The sequence below is a fragment of the Delphinus delphis genome, chromosome X, assembly GCF_949987515.2.
Source record: "Delphinus delphis chromosome X, mDelDel1.2, whole genome shotgun sequence".
NCBI lineage: Eukaryota > Metazoa > Chordata > Mammalia > Artiodactyla > Delphinidae > Delphinus > Delphinus delphis.
The window spans coordinates 12,439,080-12,462,974 of NC_082704.1; the positions used below are offsets into that span (position 1 = coordinate 12,439,080).

The 23,895-nt window shown below is 38.7% G+C and overlaps 1 protein-coding gene across 1 annotated transcript in view; it reads right to left on the bottom strand.

Moving 5' to 3' along the window:
- The window catches only part of LOC132418752 (transmembrane 9 superfamily member 2-like), a 102,027-nt gene that overhangs the window by 56,968 nt on the left and 21,164 nt on the right, over positions 1-23,895 (bottom strand). The window contains 5 exon segments of the mRNA XM_060002737.1: positions 166-274; positions 3,643-3,722; positions 16,160-16,231; positions 16,233-16,272; positions 20,904-21,031. Of these exon segments, the coding sequence (XP_059858720.1) occupies positions 166-274; positions 3,643-3,722; positions 16,160-16,231; positions 16,233-16,272; positions 20,904-21,031 (429 nt within the window).

The following is a 23,895-nucleotide window of genomic DNA, read 5'->3' on the forward strand; positions in this document are numbered from 1 at the left end:
CAACACAACACTCTGTACTTTGATTCAGCATAATATGCAAAATTACTAAACATCAAAATGCATTGTATTCAAGGTGTTATACTCTAAGTAGAAATATAACATTGAGAACTGGGCAAAGCAGGCACTCAAATATTTGCTGAATCAAATATGTACATTTTTACTTACGGGAAAACTCATCTAATTATATCTGATAATATCTTTATGGAGAGTCCTTAATATGATCATAGCCACCATTCCAGATAAGAAGACAGCAATAACAATGGAATTCATAATACTAGAAAACATAAAGAAGGAAAAAGAGAAGTTAAATCTCAAGTTTCTTATTTGAATACTAAAAAGAAAATGTGTGCACACGTAAAAGAAAGACATTCAAATTATCATTATGTCGATCAGTTTTCTAAGGTTAAATGTGGATCAAAGGCTGAATACATCAATATATTAAATGAACTTAAAGCTCTATCACAAGGGGCTTCCCTGATGGCGCAGTGGTTAAGAATCCGCCTGCCAGTGCAGGAGACACGGGTTCGAGCCCTGGTTCGGGAAGATTCCCACATGCCACGGAGCAACTAAGCCCATGCACCACAACTACTGAGCCTGTGCTCTAGAGCCCGTGAGTCGCAACTACTGACGCCCGTGTGCCTAGAGCCCGTGCTCCGCAACAAGAGAAGCCACCGCAATGAGAAGCCTGCGCACCGCAACAAAGAGTAGCCCCTGCTCGCCGCAACCAGAGAAAGCCCGCGAACAGCAACGAAGACTCAACGCAGCCAAAAACAAATAAATAATTTTTTTTAAAACAAAACTCTATCAGGGCTTCCCTGGTGGCGCAGTGGTTGAGAGTCCGCCTGCCGATGCAGGGGACGCAGGTTCGTGCCCTGGTCCGGGAAGATCCCAAGTGCCACGGAGCGGCTGGGCCCGTGAGCCATGGCCGCTGAGCCTGCGCGTCCGGAGCCTGTGCTCCGCAGCGGGAGAGGCCACAACAGTGAGAGGCCTGCGTACCGCAAAAAAAAAAAAAAAAAAAAAATCAGTAGAAGCAACACTATTCTTAAGGTTATTTTAGAACTTTGTAAGAGTACATTCCCAAAAAAAAACAAGGGGAAATGAATAAGATCAGGAACACAGACGTAGTTCCAGAACATGAAACTGAGAATGGAAGTTCAGGAATCAATGTTGAATTGATGACTGACTGACTGACTTCTTAGCTGATGGACTAAGGCTTTTAACTCTATCAAGTCTTTATCAAGCTTCAGGGTAAAGACCCCATGGACCACTTACCTACCATCTCTTACATACTGTTTCCAAAACTGAATCTTAAAATCTATGCCCAAATCAAAATCAAGACCTTCTGCCATCCCACTGCCCAGACAAATCCAGACACATCAAAAAAGTTTCACCAGAATCTATGAAAAGGCCAGCACTGTTTTAGAAAAATGCCATTAAGATAATGTCTAAAATATCTGTTAAATGTCATAAGTAAATTAGCTTGAGACAGAAACTAAAGTACATTTATTGTTACATTATAAATATTAATACTACTAGAGATTAGCCCCACAATCTATCTGGATGCCCTTCGCTTTCACAACCCCTTTAAAGAAAGCATTTAAATAAATTTTATCCAGGGACTTCCCTGGTGGTCCAGCAGTAAAGAATCCGCCTTACAATGCAGGGGATGTGGGTTCCATCCCTGGTCAGGGAACTAAGATCCCACATGTCGTGGAGCAACTAAGCCCACGTACCACAACTACTGAGCTCGTGCGCCTCAACTAGAGAGCCTGTGTGCCGCAAACTACAGAGCCTACGCACTCTGGAGTCCATGCACCACAACTAAAGAAGAGAAAACCCGCACACCGCAACTAGACAGAAGACCACAACAAAAGATCCCGCATGCCTCAATGAAGATCCCATGTGCCACAACCAAGACACAATGCAGCCAATAATAAATAAAATAAATGATAAGTAAATCTTTAAAGAAATAATAAGTAAATAAAGTTTATCTGAAGAGAGTTCTGGGTGGTGTGACAAAATGGGACCTGGACTATTGCCCAAAGAGAAGATTTTCTAGAAAAGCTACAGTATGATAATAATAATGAGGAGGAGAAGGAGGTAGAGGAGAAGGAAGAATAAGGATAGAAACAGGAGGAGAAGGGGGTGCTATTCTCACTTTAAAGGCAATAGCACTGTAAATCAACTATACTTCAATAAAATAAAATTTTTTTAAAATAAAGGCAATGGCATATAAGGAAAATCATCACCTCAGAAGACCATACTCATAGAATCACACCTTTCCTTACTTTCATCTTTATCTTTATAGTCTTCTTCCATCCAAAACTGGTTTATTATAGGATATGAGGATAACGGGGAAAAAATACTACATACACAGGTTCACCTATTTCTCGTCGGCTTCTCTGATCAGTCTCCTAAGTTACTAACTGAAGATCCTACTCTTGTCAGCGCTTTATGACAGCCCCAATCATCACGTTCTCAGTTGGTCCATCCTTCGATTTCATGTTGAAACTACTCCTTCCACAGTCATGAAGGACTCCTAACTCTGTGGTCTGTCCTGTTGATTCCTGAGGAATCAAGTCCCTTCACTCTGAATCCACTAGAATATAAGCTTCCTGCGAGCAGAAGCCTGTTGGCCTTATGCACCGCCATGTCTGAGAGCCTCTCCTAGTGCTTGGCACCCTAATAGGGATGAAAAAGAATATGTGGAGAATGAATCCACCTTCACTCACAGACATTATCTCAACACAGTCCTCTCGTCTATATGACCTGCCTTGACCACTTGCAATGTTTTGGTTTCTCAATCTGTTCATCTTTCTCTGCTCTCTTCCCAGTCTTTCATGACATCCTGACTTTCCTCCACCCCAGCTGGTTACTCCTTTCTCTTACACTCTAGTTTGCTCAGACTTTGACCCCACAAATGAAAGCGTCTCTCCTGTTTTCATTCTATCTTTTGCACAGTGTCCACTGCCACAGCCCCATCCTGCCTACTTCCCAGCATGGACTACTCTTTACGTGAAGACATCTTATCTCTAGGACATCTCAGCCTTCTCCTTCCCCTCAGCATAAACATTAGTATATTTAAAACAGATTTTCCTTTTTTCTTTCTCTTTGCATATGTGGAGATGTGGGGGAGAGGAAGGAGAAGGGAAATTAGCCACAGAGAAGAAAAAATGTCACTCAAGATCATCTTGGATGGGGGTGGGGGGAGGGGGAACTGGATGAAGGTGGTCAAAAGGTACAAACTTGCAGTTATAAGATGAAGTACTAGGGATATAATGTACAACATGGTTAATATAATTAACACTGCTGTACGTTATGTATGAAAGTTGTTAAACAGTAAATCCTAAGAGTTTTCATCACGAGGAAAAAATCTTTTTCTATTTCTTTAATTTTGTATCTATAGGAGATGATAGATGTTCACTAAACTTACTGTGGTCATCAATGTAAGTCAAATCATACAGTACTTTAAACTCATACAGTACCGTATGTCAATTATATCTCAATAAAACTAAAAGGAAAAAAAGATCATCTCTGGTGACAAAATAATTTTTAAAATACATATATGTATGTATGTGTGTGTGTGTTTGTATACATTTCCTACCGGGAAGCTACTTATTCTTTATTTCATAAAGTGCTTACCTAAACCACTGAATGCTGGTATGAGACATGGACTCCAAAATATAATCCCATCTAGAACCCCACTCGATATGTTTGTTTTCCTAAAAACAAAAATACAAAATCACATGACCAAACTTTAACTGACTTTTTACTGGTTATAATCCTAAAACAGGCAGAAAGTTATTGTGCCTGTACTTTCTCTATTTCTTTACTGCTAACTTCATGGAATCATGCAATCTAGCCTGATATTTTTATCATTTTTTAATTTACTGATACTCTACCTCATTTCAGAAAGGGACTAGGAAAAAAATAATTTTAGCTTACTGCTGTTCACCAGAAATAGCACCTTTTCGCTACTATTTTTCTGTAACCCTAAATCCACCCCATACTTCATTTCCTTTTGTCCAGACCACATTTTCATCTTAATTGCAACTTCATACCATGCTTACAAAGGTATACGTAATGTCACTGTACTTTTGTGTGTAAATTTAAAAACGTAGAAACAACCAAAAATTCCCATCAGAATGGGAATAAATAAACTGTGGTAATCCATGCTAAGGAATACTACGTAACCATTAAAAGGTATGATGTGCATCTATAGGTGACAATATGTCTATGAAATAGCATTAAGCGAAAAAAGAAAGGTGAAAAGTATATGGTAAGACAAGTTATGTACAGCAAGATTCCATTCCCCCCACAAAATTATATTCATATTTTGTAGATGCAGACATTTTTCTGGAAGAAAAAATAATGGTTATACTTTTGGAGCGAGAGACTAGAAATTGGGGGGAGGGTACTAAAGGAAGGGAGAATTTTACTTATACATTTTCTATATGGTTTGCAGTCTTCACCACATACAAGTATTACCAATATTATTATTTAAATTGAACTCAACATTTGAACTAAAAGACAACTTGCATCACTGCAACACACAAAATCCACCTCCTGCAAATAGGTTTATTATTAGGGTATTTTGTTTAATTAGAAAACAGTATTCAATTTCAGTCATTATTTCTTATAGAATATTTTAATATTTTACATTTTTGTATGTTAAGCATTTTGAAATATTTTAGCAATGAATTTATAAAAGTTGTTTTAATACTGTAGTGCTCAGTACAGAACAAAACACAAGAAAATATAATCACCAGCTGTTTCTGCTGGTGTGCAGTCAAACTCAACCTTTCAATAGCTTTCTTATAAAATATCCCCAATAAATGATCTTAAATGATAATCCCCAGTAAACATTTAAACCATTAATGCAGTATTATTACCCCTTAAATTAATGGCATGCTCTTAGAAAAAGGAAAACACTGGTACAAGTTTACCAAGTTATGTTTGAAATGACTTATTATTTAAAATTAGGTATCTTTAAGTGTTTTTTCTGAAGTTTGGGGGTGGGTATGAAGCAAGCCAATATACACTGCTTTAAAAAAAACTGAAATGATGGGTTTTAATTGAACAATGGATTTTAGTTGACACCTGATGACCTGGTGATCATGGTTAACATTATCCATGAAAGGTCAGGTTGACATTATGTGTCTACTGATGTGAGCTATCACTTTTGTGGTCTTCCTGTCGAGAATCCATGGCCTGAGCCTGGTCATGAAGAACCATCAGACAGACCCAGGTTGATGGTCATCCTACAGACTGTAAGGTCTGTACTCTTCAAAAATTTTAAGAGGGACTTCCCTGGTGGCGCAGTGGTTAAGAATCTGCCTGCCAATGCAGGGGACACGAGTTCGAGCCCTGGTCCGGGAAGATTCCACATGCCGTGGAGCAACTAAGCCCGTGGACCACACTACTGAGCCTACGCTCTAGAGCCCGTGAGCCACAACTACTGAGTCCACGTGCCACAGCTACTGAAGCCTGTGCTCTAGAGCCCTTGAGCCACAACTACTGAGCCTTCGTGCCACAACTACTGAAGCCTGTGCGCCTAGAGCCTGTGCTCCGCAACAAGAGAAGCCACCACAATGAGAAGTCCGCACACCGCAACGATGAGTAGCCTCCTTTCGCCACAACTAGAGAAAGCCCACACACAGCAATGAAGATCCAACACAGCCAAAAATAAATAAATAAAAAATAAATAATTTTTTAAAAAAATTTCAAGAATATGAAACACAAGAAAAGACTAAAGAACTGGCCCAGTTTGGAGGAGATCAAAAACTAAACATAACATGTAATCCTGGATAGGATAGTGAACCAGAAAGGAGAAAAGTGACATTGTTGGCCAGCTGGTGAAATCTGAATGGATGAATGTGAATCAGATGGTAATGTAATGCCAATATTGATTCCTGGTTTGCATGGTTGTATGCTAGTTATATAGGAGGGTGACCTTGTTTTAGGGAAAGATACTCTGGAGGGTATAGGGGTAATGAGACAACATCTAGCTCTCAAAAGATTCACAGAAAGACTAATGATAATGGACACACACAAAGAAGAGTGAACAATGGAGCCAATGAAGTAAAATGTTAACAATTGGGATGTCTGGTTAACAGAACTACGGGAGTTCTTTGTGTTATTCTAGCAATTTTTCTGTAGTATGAAATTGTTTTGAAATAAACTATTTTTTTAAAACCTATAAGAAACTCTGAATTTATAGAACTGACAAATCCAGGGATAAATACTCATTGTATGAAAGGATTCATCTTAGCCATTTATTGTTCCTATACTAAAATGTGACTTAATTTTTCAAAATTTGAATTGCATGCATCTCTTCACCAGACTGTCCATCACCGTAAGCAAGTAAACTCATATTAAGCCTTTTAAAAAGGAGTGAAGGGGCTTCCCTGGTGGCACAGTAGTTAACAATCCGCCTGCCAATTCAGGGGACACGGTTCGAGCCCTGGTCCGGGAAGATCCCACATGCTGTGAAGCAACTAAGCCCGTGCACCACAACTACTGAGCCTGCATTCTAGAGCCCAGAAGCCACAACTACTGAGCCCATGCACCACAACTAATGAAGCTCGCGCGCCTAGAGCCTGTGCTCCACAACAAGAGAAGCCACCGCAATGAGAAGCCTGCACACCACAACGAAGAGTAGTCCCCACTCACCGCCAACCAGAGAAAGCCCACACGGAGCAACGAAGACCCAACACAGCCAAATAAATAAATAAAATAAAATTTAAAAATATATATGTGTTTAATAAAATTTAAAAATTAAAAGAAAAAGAATCCACCTGCCAATGCAGGGGACATGGGTTCGAGCCCTGGTCCGGGAAGATCCCACAGGCCGTGGAGAAGCTGAGCCCACGTGCCACAACTACTGAAGCCCACGCACCTAGAGCCCATGCTCCGCAACAAGAGAAGCCACCGCAATGAGAAGCCCGAGCACCACAATAAAGAGTAGCCCCCGCTCGCCGCAACTAGAGAAAGCCCGCACACAGCAACGAAGACCCAACGCAGCCAAAAAATAAAATAAATAAAAAGGAGTGAAATAAGTGAGGGAAATTAAGAGGCACAAACTTCCAGTTGCAAAATAAATGAATCACGAGTATGAAATGTACAGGGTGAGTAACATAGTCAATGATTATGTAATACCTTTGTATGGTGACAGATGGTAACTAGACTTATCATGGTGATCATTTTAAAATGGATAGAAATATTGGATCACTATGTTGTGTAACAGGAACTAACATAGCGTTGTAGATCAATTTTACTTCAAAAACAAACAAATAAACCCATAGAAAAAGAGATCAGATTTGTGGTTACCAGAGGCGGAGAATGGGGAGAGGGAGAATTACGTGAAGGCAGTCAAAAGGTACAAACTTGCAGTTATAAGATAAATAAGAACCAGGGATGTAATGTCCAACATGATCAATAGAATCGACACTGCTGTATGTTATGTATGAAAGCTTTTAAAGAGAGTAAATCCCAAGAGTTCTCATCACAAGGAAAAAGCATTGTTTTTTTATTTCTTTAATTTTGCGTCTATATGAGATGATGGATGTTCACTAAACTTACTGTGGTCATCATTTCATGACATAAGTCAAATCATTACGCTGTACACCTTAAACTCATACAGTGCTGTGTATCTATTATATCTCAGTAAAACTGGAAGAAAAATAAAATGTAAAAAAAAGGAGAGAAACTTTCAAATATGCACTATGAAGTTTGGCTTTTAAATACAAAGAGAGCCTAGAAAATCCGCAGTTGTTAAATCAAGTAGTTTTTGCACCAAACATTGCCACCTGCTGGAAATAACAGTCCACAACACATACTGCTCCTCCATAAGAAAATCAATCGTTTCAAAATCCTAAGGTACATTTGAGACAAATGCAAAAAGATAACTAAATGGTGGAACCCATTTTTTTAATACATTTAAAATTAATGAATTATTCTACATCCCAGAGTTTCAAAATCTTTTATAAGACATAGCAATTGTCATAAATGCATACAAGGTAAGCAGGTCTTTAATGCTATTTATAATGAAGTCACAAGAAGCAAATATAGAAATATAGACGAGAATTCTTGATTCAGGACACAGCACATGATGGGTTTCACTCGGTAAAAATACGGGCAGGGAATCAAAGAATCAAGCTGGCGGGTAACTACAGCTTCTTTTAGTCTAGCTGTTTTCAACAGGGGAAGCAGCACCCTCTAGGGGGCATAATGAAAAGGTGTGGGGATGCTACTGGTATTTAGCAGCATAGTATTGAATAGAAGGCCAGACGTCCTGCTTGGCACCAGGAGACCCACACAAAGAATTGAGAAGAACTTCTAAAAGCCCCATCCAACATTCATGTGAGTGAAAAACTGCTTATGATTATCTGCGCCTAGATTCTAACTTCATTTTACAGATAAAGTATTTTTACATAGTTTTAATATACATTGATTTTTCCCCCAGCAATGCAACTACCATGTAAATTGAGGGAAAATGGTACTATGTTTGGCTTGAAACTTCACCAAAATTGATCAACATTTGAGAAAATCATGGCATCCTTTAGAAAGATGTGATATTTGAGACATCAATGCACAATTCTCATAGCCATATGCATTCGTAGATGTCATGTTTACAATGATTATACACATAGGTGCATGCATCTGACAATGATTGAAATATATACTGAAACATACATTATTTTATTAAAAACTAATTTATCTTTATTTCTCCTTTATATTATAGTTAGGGTGCTATATTGATGCCTATTGAAACTATGTGTAAGTCAGGTTTAATTATCTAGTATCTATTAATATAATTTTACAATAGTAAAGGGAGAATGATAAAACATTTGTTATTAAAAGAGGACATCGGTTTGATAGGGTTGAGAACTACTGATCCAGCTCCATTCCCTCACTTCACTAGGCAGAAACTGAAGTCCAGAAAGGAAAATGAACTTGCTCAAGGTCACAGTATGAGTTTGAAGCAAACCAGCACCAAAATTCTCTGATTCTCAATTCAGTTATTGGTCTATGGTGCCTGAAAATCAGGAATGCATTTTGCAAAAAAAAAAACCACAACTATATATGTGGCTAGGGTCCCAAGCTAGTCCACAACTAGAGCTTATATAACTCACATACGTAGATACATAGCTAAAATTAATGTGATTAGAGTGAAACCAAAAAATCTTTGGTTGGTGGTATAAAAACAGTTAAGTTTCTAAAGTAAAATATGGTGAATAGAAATACTTTAGCCATTCAAAATCTGGCCCAAACCTATCTTTCTAACCTTTCTACCAATACTATATAAACAATTAAAGTCTGGGGTACTAGACTGAATCTTTTTGGCCTTTATATACCCCAGGGCTTAACACCTGGCACGTGGAGTGCATTTACTGCCTGTTGCTGAATGAACAAACAAATGAAAAAAGTTTTGTTTCAATCAGACAGGTCTATTCACTGTTCCCCACATACAGCATGTACATTCTTACCTGAGAAGCCCTTCCTCAGGCTCCTCTCCAGATTCCTAAATGCCAGGTCTTTTAACTCAGTTTATAGGCCTTCCCAGAATGCCTTGCACACTTCTACCCCTTCTATCCAAATTATCCTCAGCATCCTTCAAGGACTAGCTAAAGGCCTCTCTCTTATAAAGTCTTCTTGGTCCATTCACCCACCATAACTCCTTCCCATTCTAAACTCACACGATGTATTAAAGAGACTGTGTTAGAAGCCTGGATTCTGTAGTCAAGCTAATCTAGACTTACAATCCTTTACATTTGTGACCTTGGGCAAGTAACTTTATCTCTATGAGTCTCAGTTCTATAGTCTATAAAATGGAGATTTAAAATAGTACCTGCCTTCAGAGGACTATTGTGAATAATAGTTAAACTAGGTACTTTATAAAAATTCCCATGCTAGGCACATAATAGGCCCTCAATAAATATTTGTTATATAAATGGATGAATAAAAGGTCTTCACTCAAATGTTAATCTTTATGGTCCCATCCTTCAATAACTTCTGAACAAAATTGTTATATAAACACCAAACTTTGTACCCACTTGGGAACATGTATTATTTTCTGAAAACATAAAGTACATAAGATGTTCAATTAAAAAGCAAAAAGACAAAACTTTTATAACTAAAAATTGCTATATTTGCCTCTGAACCTTTCTGTGGCCAGTAGCTGCCTGACCAGGGGCTCAGGCCAACAACTCGGCCGATGACCACAAGCTCTGCATCCTAACAGCAGTTTGCAGGTGGCTGCACTAAGGTGGGAGAGGCGGCGCAGGAGGATGGAGATCGCAACCCAGGTGGCTCAGGCGCCATTGCTGCTGTATGGCACTGACATCTGTAAGTCGTTTGACGTGTTCAGCTTCTCCAGCCAGGCCCCCCAGCCCCGCCCCATTCCTGTGTCAGGATCACACCTACCCCTCCCCTAGCCCGAGACTGTCTTTGTGGAAGGCTTCTGCAGTCTGCAGGAGGGTAAGAGACTGTAGTTCACCCAGCCAGGCGCCTGGGATCAATCCATGTCACAGGACCTGGTGGGATTTTCTGTATTGAGAGTGAGAAGCAACAGAAGGTGAAAAACAAGTAGAAGCACAGACCAAAGGGGACAGTCCCTGAAAATGTGGAGGTCTAGATCTTTGCCAAGATGGCAGCAGCTAGTCACACATGGCTATTCAGCACTTGAAACGTGGTCGGTCCTAAGTGAGATCAGCTCTAAGTGTAAAACACACACCAGATTTCAAAGACTTAGTTCAAGAAAGAAGAATGTAAGATATTTCTTTATCAAAAAAGTGCTATACAGACACTATATATGGGCTTCCCTGGTGGCACAGTGGTTAAGAATCCGCTTGCCAGTGCAGGGGATATGGGTTCAAACTCTGCTCGGGGAAGATCCCACATGCAGTGGAGCAACTAAGCCCGTGTGCCACAACTACTGAGCCTGCGCTCTAGAGCCCGTGAGCCACAACGACTGAGCCCACGTGCCACAACTACTGAAGCCCGTGCACCTAGAGCCTGTGCTCCGCAACAAGAGAAGCCACCGCAGTGAGAAGCCCGCACACTGCAAAGAAGAGTAGCCCCCGCTTGCCGCCAACTAGAGGAAAAAAACCTGCACCCAGCTGTCTGATTTCGAATTATCACTCTTAATTACATACACAAAAATTTTCATGGTAGTTCTCAGCACGTGGTAGTAGTCTAAATGACTTTTATTCACATTTTGTGATTTTTCTATATTTTCTACAATGAACATGAATAACTACTATAATTTTTTTTTTTACTTAAAACAACAGAAGTTTATTCTCTCACAGTTCTAGAAGCTAGAAGTCCAAAATCCAGGAGTTGGCAAGGGATGGTTCCTTCTGAAGGTTCTTTTTTTTTTTTTCTTTTTAATAGATAACTGACAAGGACCTACTGTATAGCACAGGGAACTATACTCACCATCATGCAGTAAGGGAAAAGAATCTATAAGGGAAAAGAATCTAAAAAAGAATATATATATATATATATGTATAACTGAATCACTGTGCTGTACACCTGAAACTTACACGATATTGTAAATCAACTATACTTCAATAAAAATTTTTCTAATTTAAAAAAATTAAAAATAAAAATTTCTAGTTCAATAGGATTTTGTAAGCTACTATAAGACACAACAACCATGTACCCCTAGGGTACACAATGTGGAATCTGCAGCGGGATATAAATGTTACTCCAGAATGGTACTCCATAGTCAAAGACGATTATAAAATGCTGAGTTAGACTCAGTCAAAGGTTTCTTTATTAGGAGACTTTTAAACATTAATGTGCTTTGTGAAGCTAAGAAAGGAGACAGTAGAAAGTAGCATTTTCCAAACTTATTTGACTAGTATTCTTGGGAATGCACTTTGAGAAATGTTGACGTGTACGATTATCACTGGGTAAAAAAAAAAAAAAAAAATTCAACCTAAACTCAAGACAGAAAATAAAGAAACAGCACCATCAGAGATATCCATCACCACTCTTCCTGGAGCCCTCCCCACAACTATAACAGCAACTTTCTGGTGTTCAGGTAAAGAATATTGTGGTTAAAAGAAATTAAAGAGAAAAAAAAAAGAATATTGTGGCTTGGTGCGTTCTCACTGTGTAAGTGCACTCTGCATACATGAGCTACTCTCGTATAAAACATTAGTAAATCAGGTGCTCCTGTATCTGAGAGAAGGGATAGGAAACATTGTGTGTCTACTACGGGCTAGCTAAATATTTTATATGTTAGCTCACTTATCTCTGACAGCAGTCACGTGAGGTAACTATCTTAGCCCCATTTTACAGATCAGGAAATATAGGCTCAGTGTAACCTACCGAAGATCACACAGCTAGGAAATGTCAAAACCAGGATTCAAACCTTGGGTGTGTCTGGTTCTTTCCACTGTACCACGTCTGGAAGCCAAGAGCCTTCTAAGCACCCTAAACGAGTTTCAATGGGAAAGGAAAAGCTCCTCTTCTGGAATACCTCCCAGGATTAAGGAAACTTAAAGAACAAGGAGTTGAGACCTAACCTCAAATAAGGCAATTCCCCAAAACCCCCATTTGGTATAGCTGCATCTGAACTTGTACTTCAGCTCTTCTGACTGCCACAGTTACTTCCTGACAGGCAGGTAGACCACTAACACCATACCATGCAGGCTCCTGGCATGAATCTAAACTTCAATTTAGATGTGCCTTCCCTTGGCTTTTACTGTAAACATAAGCGTTCCTACACTTAAATTTTTTTATTTTGTTATTTTTTTCTTCCAGTTTAATTGAGATATAATTGACATACATCACTGTATAAGTTTAAGGTGTACAGCATAATGATTTGACTCACATACATCATGAAATGACGACCACAATAGGTTTAGTGAACATCCATCATCACGTATACTATAGATACAAAATTAAAGAAAAAAAATATATGTTTTCCTTGTGATCAGAACTCTTAGGATCTACTCCCAACAACTTTCATATATAACGTACAGTGTTAATTATATTTATCATGGTGTACATTACATCCCTAGTACCTTTTGACCATCGTCATGTGATTCCCCCCTCCCCCCATCCTCTGCCTCTGGTCACCACAAATCTGATCTCTTTTTCTATGAGTTTGTTTGTTTGTTTGTTTTTGAAGTATAATTGACCTACAACTCTATGTTAGTTCTTGTTACACAACATAGTGATTCAATATTTCTATACATTTCAAAATGATCACCACCATAAGTCTAGTTACCATCCTATACTTAAAATTTTAATAGCCAACTGATAAGTGATAAAAATGTATAAGGGTTTCAGCTCTTCAATCAACTTCTGATAACAGGTTAGACTTAGAATACTATTCTCAATCACTGGGGAAAGGTTATTTTAATTTCTTCAGGGTGTATTTCATTCCTTTCCCCAGATTACACTTCTGTGTTTCATCCAGAGATTAGAAGGCTGGACTATACTTATTGGACTAGTAAATTGCCTGTTTTCACCAATTGTACTTTGGGTAAACTGCAGGATATAGGATCAAGTAAGCCTGACCTCTAGCTGGATGATTCAAAGTACGCACACACACATTTCTAACATAAACGTTTCTCATTTTCTTTACAGTAACTCTGTAGGCAGAAAATATAATAGACCTTTAATATAGAAAGCCAGAATGGAATAGTGGAAAAACTATGAGTTTGGGGCCAAACAGACCTGAGTTTGAATATCACTTCCACCTCCTGCTAGCTACGATCCAGAGAAAATTACTTCAGCTCACTGGGCTTCAGGATCCTCATTTATAAAATGGAGATAACATTTTATAGGTGATACATAGGGACAAAAGCAAGGCATCCCCAAACTGGAATTGCTTTCAGAATGAGATTAGGAAGAATCGTGTTATAATGGCTGTCAGGCCATCTATAGAAATGACACAAACCAAGCACAATTTGTAAGTGTTCAAAGAGATTTGAGACCTAATCCCAAATAAGGTGATTAGGGTTTTGTCTCAGGAAATCAAATCTAAAGCCATAAGAAATAAGCCTTATATAAAATCAAGTATAATGAAAGCTGAATCAAAAATATGATGCACAACCTTTAAAAACTATAAAGAGAAATACATATATCTACATAGTCATAAAAAGGTTTCCCTATGAAAGGAAAGCTCCAAAGTTCATCTTCTGGAGAAGCACCTCTAATACTGTCCAAGGCTAAGAGTACCTGACCCATGAATATGAACCAGGTACCTGGTCCATGGGCAAGCATAGCACTAGTACACCTGAATATCATCTTCTAATACTCTCTTACTTTTGCTCTGGGGTCCTATACTCACCAAGAAACTTTCTATTTATTCTATTCTATTTATATTTGCTTTCTCATATATCTTTATTATAAGCAGATGGGCTAACCAGCTGACATGAATGGTGTGGTCCACTAGACATTTATATTCTTTCGCATAAATTACAAAATTGGTGTTCTGGTTTATATATTGGATCCTTAGGAGTGTGCCTAGTATGAATCTACCTCCCTTTGTTATACTCACAGAATTAAAATTCTGAAGCACGATTTTTAAAACTGACAAAAACCTAGTATTGCTGAGTGTGTGAGGAAACAGCAGATCTTCAGGCCTAGCAACTTTTCTGCAAAAGAATTTGGTAAGGTATTATCAAAATGTGCACACCCTGTTACCTAAATAATCCTACTTCTAGGAATTTTAGTCTAGGAGATAGTCAGACAAATAAAAAAGTAAGGATGGGCTTCCCTGGTGGCGCAGTGGTTGCGAGTCCGCCTGCCGATGCAGGCGACACGGGTTCGTGCCCCGGTCCGGGAGGATCCCATGGGCCGCGGAGTGGCTGGGCCCGTGAGCCATGGCCGCTGGGCCTGCGCGTCCGGAGCCTGTGCTCCACAGCGGGAGAGGCCGCAGCGGTGAGAGGCCCGCGTACCGCAAAACAAAAACAAAAACAAAACAAAACAAAAAAAAGTAAGGATGCTCATTAAAGCATTGTTTATAATAATTAAAAATTAGACATTTGGGTTGTTTTTATCAATATGGCACTAAATAAGTCAATTACAGCCTGTATGTTAAATATACTATGTAGTCAATAAAAAGAAGGCTGTGACTCTGCATTTATTGACCTGGAAAGATGTCCATGACATACACATTAAGTGGAAATAGCACATGTAATATCCCATTTGTACAAAGATGTACACATTTTAGCACCACATGCAGTGTTTTCCTTATATATTCTACAGAAAATTATATCCCCATGAGTTCTTGCCATGGTCTATGAAATGCTGCATATTACAATCATCTTTTGAAACTTCACAATGCTTTTTAACATACTGGATACTCATAAAGCCATTGTTTTAACATTGTTTAACCTAGCATTATCCAAAGTAACCTCATCATAGATCCCTTTTGCACATAACACCTTTTAAAATACCAAGCTAAAATAAATAAAATATGAAAGAACTAGTTTACGGAAAACTCTTTGGAAAACGCTTCGAAGAGCTGATACATTGTTCACCAGAATGTTAACAGTCAATCTGTCTATCTACCTATCTATCTATTTACCAAAAATACATACCATCTTTATAAAAATAGCTATTTAAAAAAGGAAAAATTCCAGATGTACAAATAATAATGAATGTTATATGTTGAGGACCTACTCTGTGTCATGCTAAGGGCTTTATATATTCTGAAAATGAGGATGAAATGACATGAGAAGAACTCAAGCCTCAGAGATCACATGACTTGCCTATGCTCATGCAGCTTAGTAAGTGGCCAAGCCCCAATTTGAACTGTAGGTCAGTCCAAATGTCCAATATGTCATCCCTTTTCACTACAATAGGTTGTGTCTCTTCCACAAGATATTCTTCCTTGAAGGTCTCACTGCACCCCTCTGGTTACCCATGTACCTCATTCAAACCTCAGTATGAAGTATGAGAAAGTAAAGTACTGGGCAAGGTACCTGAAATGTAGTAGATTGAATACAGCCATTCCTGTAATTATTGTCTTTTGAATAGTTTTAACATAAAGAACTTACCTACTTTCTTGGGCTCCTAAGCTGTGTTACACAACTTTAAATTGATGCAAATTAAGGTTTTAATACTAATGAAATATATGATATTTATATACTTGATTTGGGAAAAAAATAAGATGATGGCATGGAATACTTACTTCAAATTTCACAGAGTAAGTGTAGGTTACATTCAACTTATCTGTATATTCTCCAGGAATTTCCATAGGGGGGTCCATCACAAGTTAGGTGGTTTTCATCTGAATGTTTATAGCTAATAAAAGAGAGGGGGAAAAGGAAGGGAAAGGAATTTTTATACCAAACTGACATCGTAAATTTCTGATTCATGGCTCTTCAGGCACGTTAACAATAGAAGGCTGAAAAAAGAATAGGCCTTTCATTATATTCTGCATTTAAAACTCTTTACGATTTAAAATATTTTTGTTTCTAAATGTCCCTAACACACAAATAAGACTCAGTATACTGCCCAAAACACAATACTTAAGAACCTTCTCTTTGCCTGTGGATAGATTTTTTTTAAATCCTTCTATTAGCAAATGGCTTTATTTTTCATCTTTTATTGCATCCCCCTTTCTATATACTAAAACAGAAAACTATCTTGTAACCTTAGCTATAGTTAGAAAATCAAATAGATGATGCAGAAATCATGTTTATAAGCACCCAGAGATTTGAGGGCCTACTGTGTGTAAAATGCCATGCTTAATGATGAAAGGTACTGAGTATATAATCTGTGTGAAGCTTTTGTGTTTGAAAAAGAGAATGATTACTAAAACCAGAAGACGGAAAACAAAAACTAGAGAAGTTTGAAACTAGACAGGACTGGCAAATGCCTGGTCAGAAATAGAGACTCTTCTGTCACTTGAAAAGTAAAAGAGGAATAAAGCGTGATAGAAAATCACAAGGAGAAACCATGATGCTTCCATTTTGAATTATTTACTCAACATACAGTTTACCCCTTGGCTTCTGTCTAAAGAATAATATGTAACCCTTATGGGATTGTTATCTGTACGTGTATATGCACAATAAAACCACTCGCTCACGATTGCAAAGCTTATTGGTGTGTGCCTCTTTATTCATTCCTGTAACCCTACTGTCTGGTACATAATGTGCCCTTATATTATATGTGTTTGTAGGATGAATGCATTCTACTTAAAGCAAAAATACAATTTAAAACAGCTATGAATTAGAGAAATAATCATTGTTAATGCTACAGATCAAAACTTAACATTAAAGAGAAAAATTAAATTACTGCATGATAATGCGTATCCAGGTTCACTGTTTAAGTATGGGTCCTGAACCCAGTACAGGAAAGCTCTGCATTTCATATGAGAGATTATGCAGCAAAAATTGTGCTAAGATCTCTAATCAAGGTAGAAGCCCTATTTTTAACCACTGGCCTTATATATCGGTTGTATAAGGCCTTACAAGCCATTTTCAGAACTTTGACTTTTACTCTAAGATGGGAAGTCACTGGAAGGCTCTGAGCAGAGGATTCACACGAGTTGAAATTTAAAAAGGAATGCTCTGAATGCTGTACTGGGAACAGACTGTGAGAAGACAAGTCTGGCAGCAAGGAGACCAACTAGGTTTTTGCAACAATCCATGTGAGATATAACCATGTCTTGGACCAGCTGATAGTGGTGAAGGTGATGAGAAGTGGTGGATTCTGAAAATATTTTAAAAATAGAGCCACATGGGGAATTCACTGGCTGTCCAGTGGTTAAGACACAGGGCTTTCACTGCTGTGGACTCGGGTTCGATCCCTGGTCAGGGAACTAGGATCCTGCAAGCCGCGTGATGCAGCCAAAAAAAAAATTCAAGCCCATGATCTGCCAAAGGGTTGGACTAGACATAGGGTATAAGTGAAGAATGATAAAGAGGAATCAAGGGCGATGCCTGAGCAACTAGAAGGATGTAGTTGCCATTTACTAAGATGCAGAAGACAACAGGAGAAGCAGATTTGAAGGGAAGATTAGAAGTTCTTTTGGAAACATGTTAAGTTGGAAATGCCTACTAGACATCCAAGTGGACGGGTCAAGTAAACAGCCAGATATACAAGTCTAGAGACCTAAGCGTCATTGAGGTATCTGATGTGATGAGACAGGGTAAGATCGCCAAGGTGTGAGTATAAATAAGAAGAGGCAAAAAAAAAAAAAAAAAAAAAAGAAGAGGCAAAGCTCAAAGACTGAGTCCTGGGGCCCTCCGACATTAAGAGGTTGGAGAAATGAGGGAATTCCCTGGCTGTCCAGCGGTTAGGACTCCATGCCCTCACTGCCAAGGGCCCAGGTTCAGTCGGGGAACTAAAATCCCAAAAGCTGTGTGGTGAGGCCAAAAATGAAAAAAAAATAGGTTGGAGAAATGAAAAGACTGATGAGCAACCAGTAAAACAGGAGAAAACCATGAAAGTGGTTACCCAAGAGCCAAATGCGGCGGGTGTTTTAAGGAAAAAGAGATGATCAGTTATAGCAACCATCAGGGAAATTAACAAAGTACAGAACCTGAAAGAAAACACAAGACTCTAGACCCAGAAAACCATTAGGCCTAACTCACGTCTATGACCACGTCTATTGCCTAATTCTGAAAAAGATGAATTTTAACACAGTCATTCTCAGGGGGCTCAAATAAATGAGCTTTACTGTGATTAAACTTTTATTGCATGCATACATAAGCTATTACTATGGGCAGTATAGAATAAATGCAGCTCTGGAAAGTGATTTTCTTGGCTTTTTTACTCTATCCGAGCCTGAGAATATGAGATGTGATTATAAGCATTAAATGTGATTTTCATATAGCTGATGAGATTAGCTTCCTGTATCATACTTTGTATGTTTACTACCTTTCTACCCAAATGACTTTCAACATGAGTAGCCATCCTGAGTCAGACCTCACAGCCCATCAACCTAAAATTCTGTTTCCAGATATCAGAAGTGACAGACACAAAGAAACATGGGCGGTTGCTCTTGGTTAGTATTCCCTGGCCTCTCTTAGTAGCTCTATTTACCCCGTTATTCATAAATATGTCCTGATCCTTTTAATCCTTCTTTTATTTCCTGTCTGCAACACCTTATGAAATAAATCTTCAAAATTTTTTAACATAGCCACTAATTTAAAAAGAATATCTTTTTACTAAGATAAATCAGAGTTGGAAAGTACCAGTGTTCTTCATCTTTTGGGGTCTGTTTATCTAATGAAATGTAAGGACGCCTTTGCCCAAAAACATACACATCAATAAAAACTGGGAACAGATACAGATAGTTTATAAACATGTAAAACAATGCTAAATATCACTCATAATAAACAAATAAAAATTAAAAATATTAAAAAAATAAAATAAAATAAAAATTGGGTTTGATGCATCCGTATCTATATTAAAAACTCCTAATTCAGCCTCTCCTATTGCAGATGAGGAAATTTAAACCTATGAGAGATCAAGTTAACCTACCCATGGTCAAAAGCTTGGCACAGTACATTCTCTAACTATTCTTTCCCTTTGGCCATCAGCTGTGACAGATGGAACAACCTTGGCTAAAGTAAAATAGGCCAGTAGGCTTAAAAACAATGAAGTCTGATTCATCTCGATGAACTTAGGGTTGACTTCCAAAATGGAACCAGCAGAGATGAGACAAAAAACCAAATTTCCAAATTCCTTGCTCTGTGTTCAGAAAACCATACCACACTTACCTCCTTTAATATACTTCACATAAGTTTCAAAGGATCACTTTTCCCATCCTAATATTTCAGGTTTTATAATATTTTGCCCATATGGATCATGATTTGATACACTGTATGATATATTCCCCCTCTATCTCTTTTAATTGAAGAGTACTACTCTTATCCTACAGTTTCAAAGAATCTTAAAGTTGGAACATTAAAGGTCACCTGTCCAGTCTCTTACCCAATACAGAATTGCCCTTTACAATTCATTAAGCACTCACTTACTAGGGACCAGACACTCACTTACTAGGGACCAGACACTATGCTGGGTGCCTAATTATGAAATCTCAAAGAGCTGGGTCATCTAGGCGCTTCCTACAAACGTGTAGGGATTAACTACTCACTAATTCTTGAGGTTGCTTATTCAAATGTTAGAGAGCTCTAATTGCTAGCAGATTCTTCCTTATACCCAGCTGATACCTGCCTAATAGACTACACTGGTACTAGAATTGTCCTCTGAAGAAACACAAATCTTAATCTAATCTCTTTGTCATATGGCAGCAACTAAAGAAGAGAGTTAAGATACCCTCAATAAGTCAATTCTCTTCCAGATCTGTCAGTTCTTCTTCACATTACATGTTATTCAGATGCTTACTATAGGTTAAATGGAATAAAATTGCCTATTTGATTTTTCTTTTTTTAATTTTTGGCTGCGTTGGGTCTCCATTGCTGCGTGCAGGCTTTCTTTAGTTGTGGCGAGCGGGGGCTACTCTTGTTGCAGAGCATGGGCTTCTCACTGCAGTGGTTTCTCTCGTTGTGGAGCACAGGCTCTAGGTGCACGGGCTTTAGTAGTTGCAGCATACGGGCTCAGTAGTTGTGGCACGTGGGCCCTAGAGTGCGCAGGCTTCAGTAGTTGTGGCACGTGGGCTCAGTAGTTGTGGCTCGTGGGCTCTAGAGCACAGGCTCAGTAGTTGTGGCGCACGGGCTTAATTGCTCCGCAGCATGTGGGATCTTCCCGGAGCAGGGATGGAACCTGTGTCCCCTGCATTGGTAGGTGGATTCTTAACCACTGCACCACTAGGGAAGTCCCTGTCTATTTGATTTTTCAAACTTTACGTCTAAGGTTATATCACACATGTATCCTAAAAATAAAAATTCTGGTGAGATCTTCTACATTTTGAATTAATTTTTAAATTAATGGAACTAATTAGAAAGAGATTCTATAATTACCTTTTGGGATCAAGTCTAGCAATAACCAATCTTACAATACCCCAATTTGTTTCACTTTCCCCGTGATATGTAATGGTAATATTGACATGGCTGAAGAGGTAGAAAGTATTACTTTTGTTGAATTCAGACTGCAGAAAGATAAAGAAATTTGAAAGAAGTTTGAACTTTTCCTACAAACTAAAAAATATAAAATCTAATCACGGAATGAAAATGGGATATGTTACTTCTAAAAAATCAAGCTATAAATTAAGCATACTGAAGTGTAAATGTGTTTTTATAAGATAAAAACTGCAGCCCTGAGCAACTGGCCTAAAATTAAGATGTTAGTTAATTCTACAGTTTTAAATAGTTGTTACAAAGGAATAATAGTGCAAATGTAAAATTCACAAATGCATGCATCGCTGGATTTTTAACCACACAAAACTATGAAGTAATACAAATAAACTAATAAAGTGTTATCAGTACTTAAAGTTTAAGCCTATCAAGAGTTTGGGCTTGGGCTTCCCTGGTGGCGCAGTGGTTGAGGGTCTGCCTGCCGATGCAGGGGACACGGGTTCGTGCCCTGGTCCGGGAGGATCCCACATGCCGCGGAGCGGCTGGGCCTGTGAGCCATGGCCGCTGGGCCTGCGCGTCCAGAGCCTGTGCTCCGCAACGGGAGAGGCCACAACAGTGAGAGGCCCGCGTACCGCAAAATGAGTTTGGGCTTTATTTATGGTAAAAGTAACGAAGCAAGAAAAAAGAGAAGGAAGATGTGTTTCAGAATATTAACTGTGGAGCCTCTGAGTAGTGAGATTATAGGCAATAATTTTTCCTCTACTTCTTTAGATTTTTCTGTACTTACGAAATTTTGTATAATGAGGATATATCTACATTTATGATCAGAAGCATCAAACAGATAAAAACGGAGTGAAACTCTCTCTACCAGCCAAGTATTCATTAGTTCACTCCCTAGTAGCCACAACTATATCTGAAGATAATTATCTTAGTCAATTCTTCTTAAACTTGAAAGTTCATACAAATTGCCCAGGGATCTTGTTAAAATGCAGATTCTGACTTGCTGGGCCTAGGGTGAAGCCTGAGATTCTCTATGTCTAACAAGCTGATGCTCCTGGTCCTGGAACACACTTTGAGAACCAGTGGTTAAGGGAGAGTGAGGGACTATTTTTCCATAAGGATTTGGGGGGCAGTTTTTGTATAAGAGTTGTGATGGGTTGGACTGTGTCCCCCCCCCCAAAAGACAGGCTTACATCCTAACCCACTGTACCTGTGAATGTGACCTTATTTGGAAATAGGGTCTCTGTAAGACAAAAACCAATTTAAAATGAATGAGGCCATTCGGGTGGGCTCTAATCCAATATAACCAGAGTCTTCATAAAAAGAGGAAAAGGCCATGTAGAGAGAGAAACACACAGGCAGAAGGCCATGTAAAGACAGAGGAGGAGAATGGAAGGATGCAGCCACAAGCCAAGGACTGCTGGCCATCACTAGAATCTAGGAGAGAGGCATGGAACAGATTCTCCCTCAGAGCCCTCAGAAGGAACAAGCACTTCTGCTGCCACCTTCATCTCGGACTTCTAGTCTCCAAAACTCTGAGACAATAAATTTTTGTTGTTTTAAGACACCCATTTTGTGGTACTTTGTTACAGCAGCCCTAGCAAACTAAGATAAGGGTTAACAATATGAACTTTGCAATCAGACAGCCATTTACTAGCTATATGATCACAGACAAGTCATTTAACCTCTTTGAGTCTCAGTTTCCCCTTTTTAAAATTGGGGACAATAATAGGATTGTCCATAAGATTTTTGAGAGGATTAAACAGAATAATGTATGTAAAGTACTTGGTGCAGTGCTTGGCATAGAAAGCCTAGATACTAGCTATTATGTCACCCAGGCCTTCAATCTTCAGAGAATGAGTACAAATGAGCCTTGTCAATTACTATGTTGAGTAATCTACAACATGCAGGACTCCTAGATTACCACGAATCTCAGAATTGAGAGTGATAGACCTGAAGGAAATTTAGAGATCATTTAGTACAGTGATGATAAAGAAGACGGTACGAGTGATCCTGAGGCGGTGTATCAGAATCAGCTTGGGATGGAAAGTAAGTACTGCTCACCACAATACTGTCCGTAATTGCAAAAACATAGAAACAACCAAAAATGTCTATCAGTACAGTTAAATGAAAGATGGTATAAACATACAGAGAAATAAAATGCAGCTAGTAGAGCATGTACTGGTACAGAGGTATGTGCGTGATACATACTAATAGAAGCAGTACAGCATAGGGGTTAAAGACTCCACAGTCAAACTGGCTAGGTTGAAAGCTCAGGAATGACATGTGCTGGCCTGTGTGACCTTGGCCGAGTTGCTTAATCTCTCAGTGTCTTGGTTTCCGAACCTATACTGTAGAAATCATAACAGAGTGCTGTGAGGGTTAAATCTGCCCATGGAAAGCATTTCAACCACCGTCACGCATACTCAATCTGACAGATAAAGTGGTAACAAGGCCCTTCAGGATCTGAATCCCGCTTGTCTCTCCAGACTCATCTGCTGCCATAGCCTCTACTTATAATCTGAAAAGTTACTAAAGAGAATTCTTTATTCTGTGCTCTCATAGCACTCAGCTCATATCTCTGCCACTTACCACATCAAATTGCACCCAGTGTATTTACATGTTTGCATCCCCTAGTAAATTGTGTTCCCCAGTAGATCACAAGCCTATGAACTTTGTCTGGATCATTCATTCATTCAACAAATATTTTTGAACATCCACTATGTGTCAGGCACTTCTCAAATATATCCTCAGAGCTAATATCCAGTAGATGCTCAAAAAATATGAGGCAGTTTGGTATGGTACAAAGAGATCAAAATTTGGATCAAGAAACATTGGGATAGAATTCAGATTTTGCCACATACTATCTTTTGTACGTGAGTCTTTCTGGGCCTTAGTTTTCTTAGCTGTAAAATGGGGCTATCATCACTTAATTCAT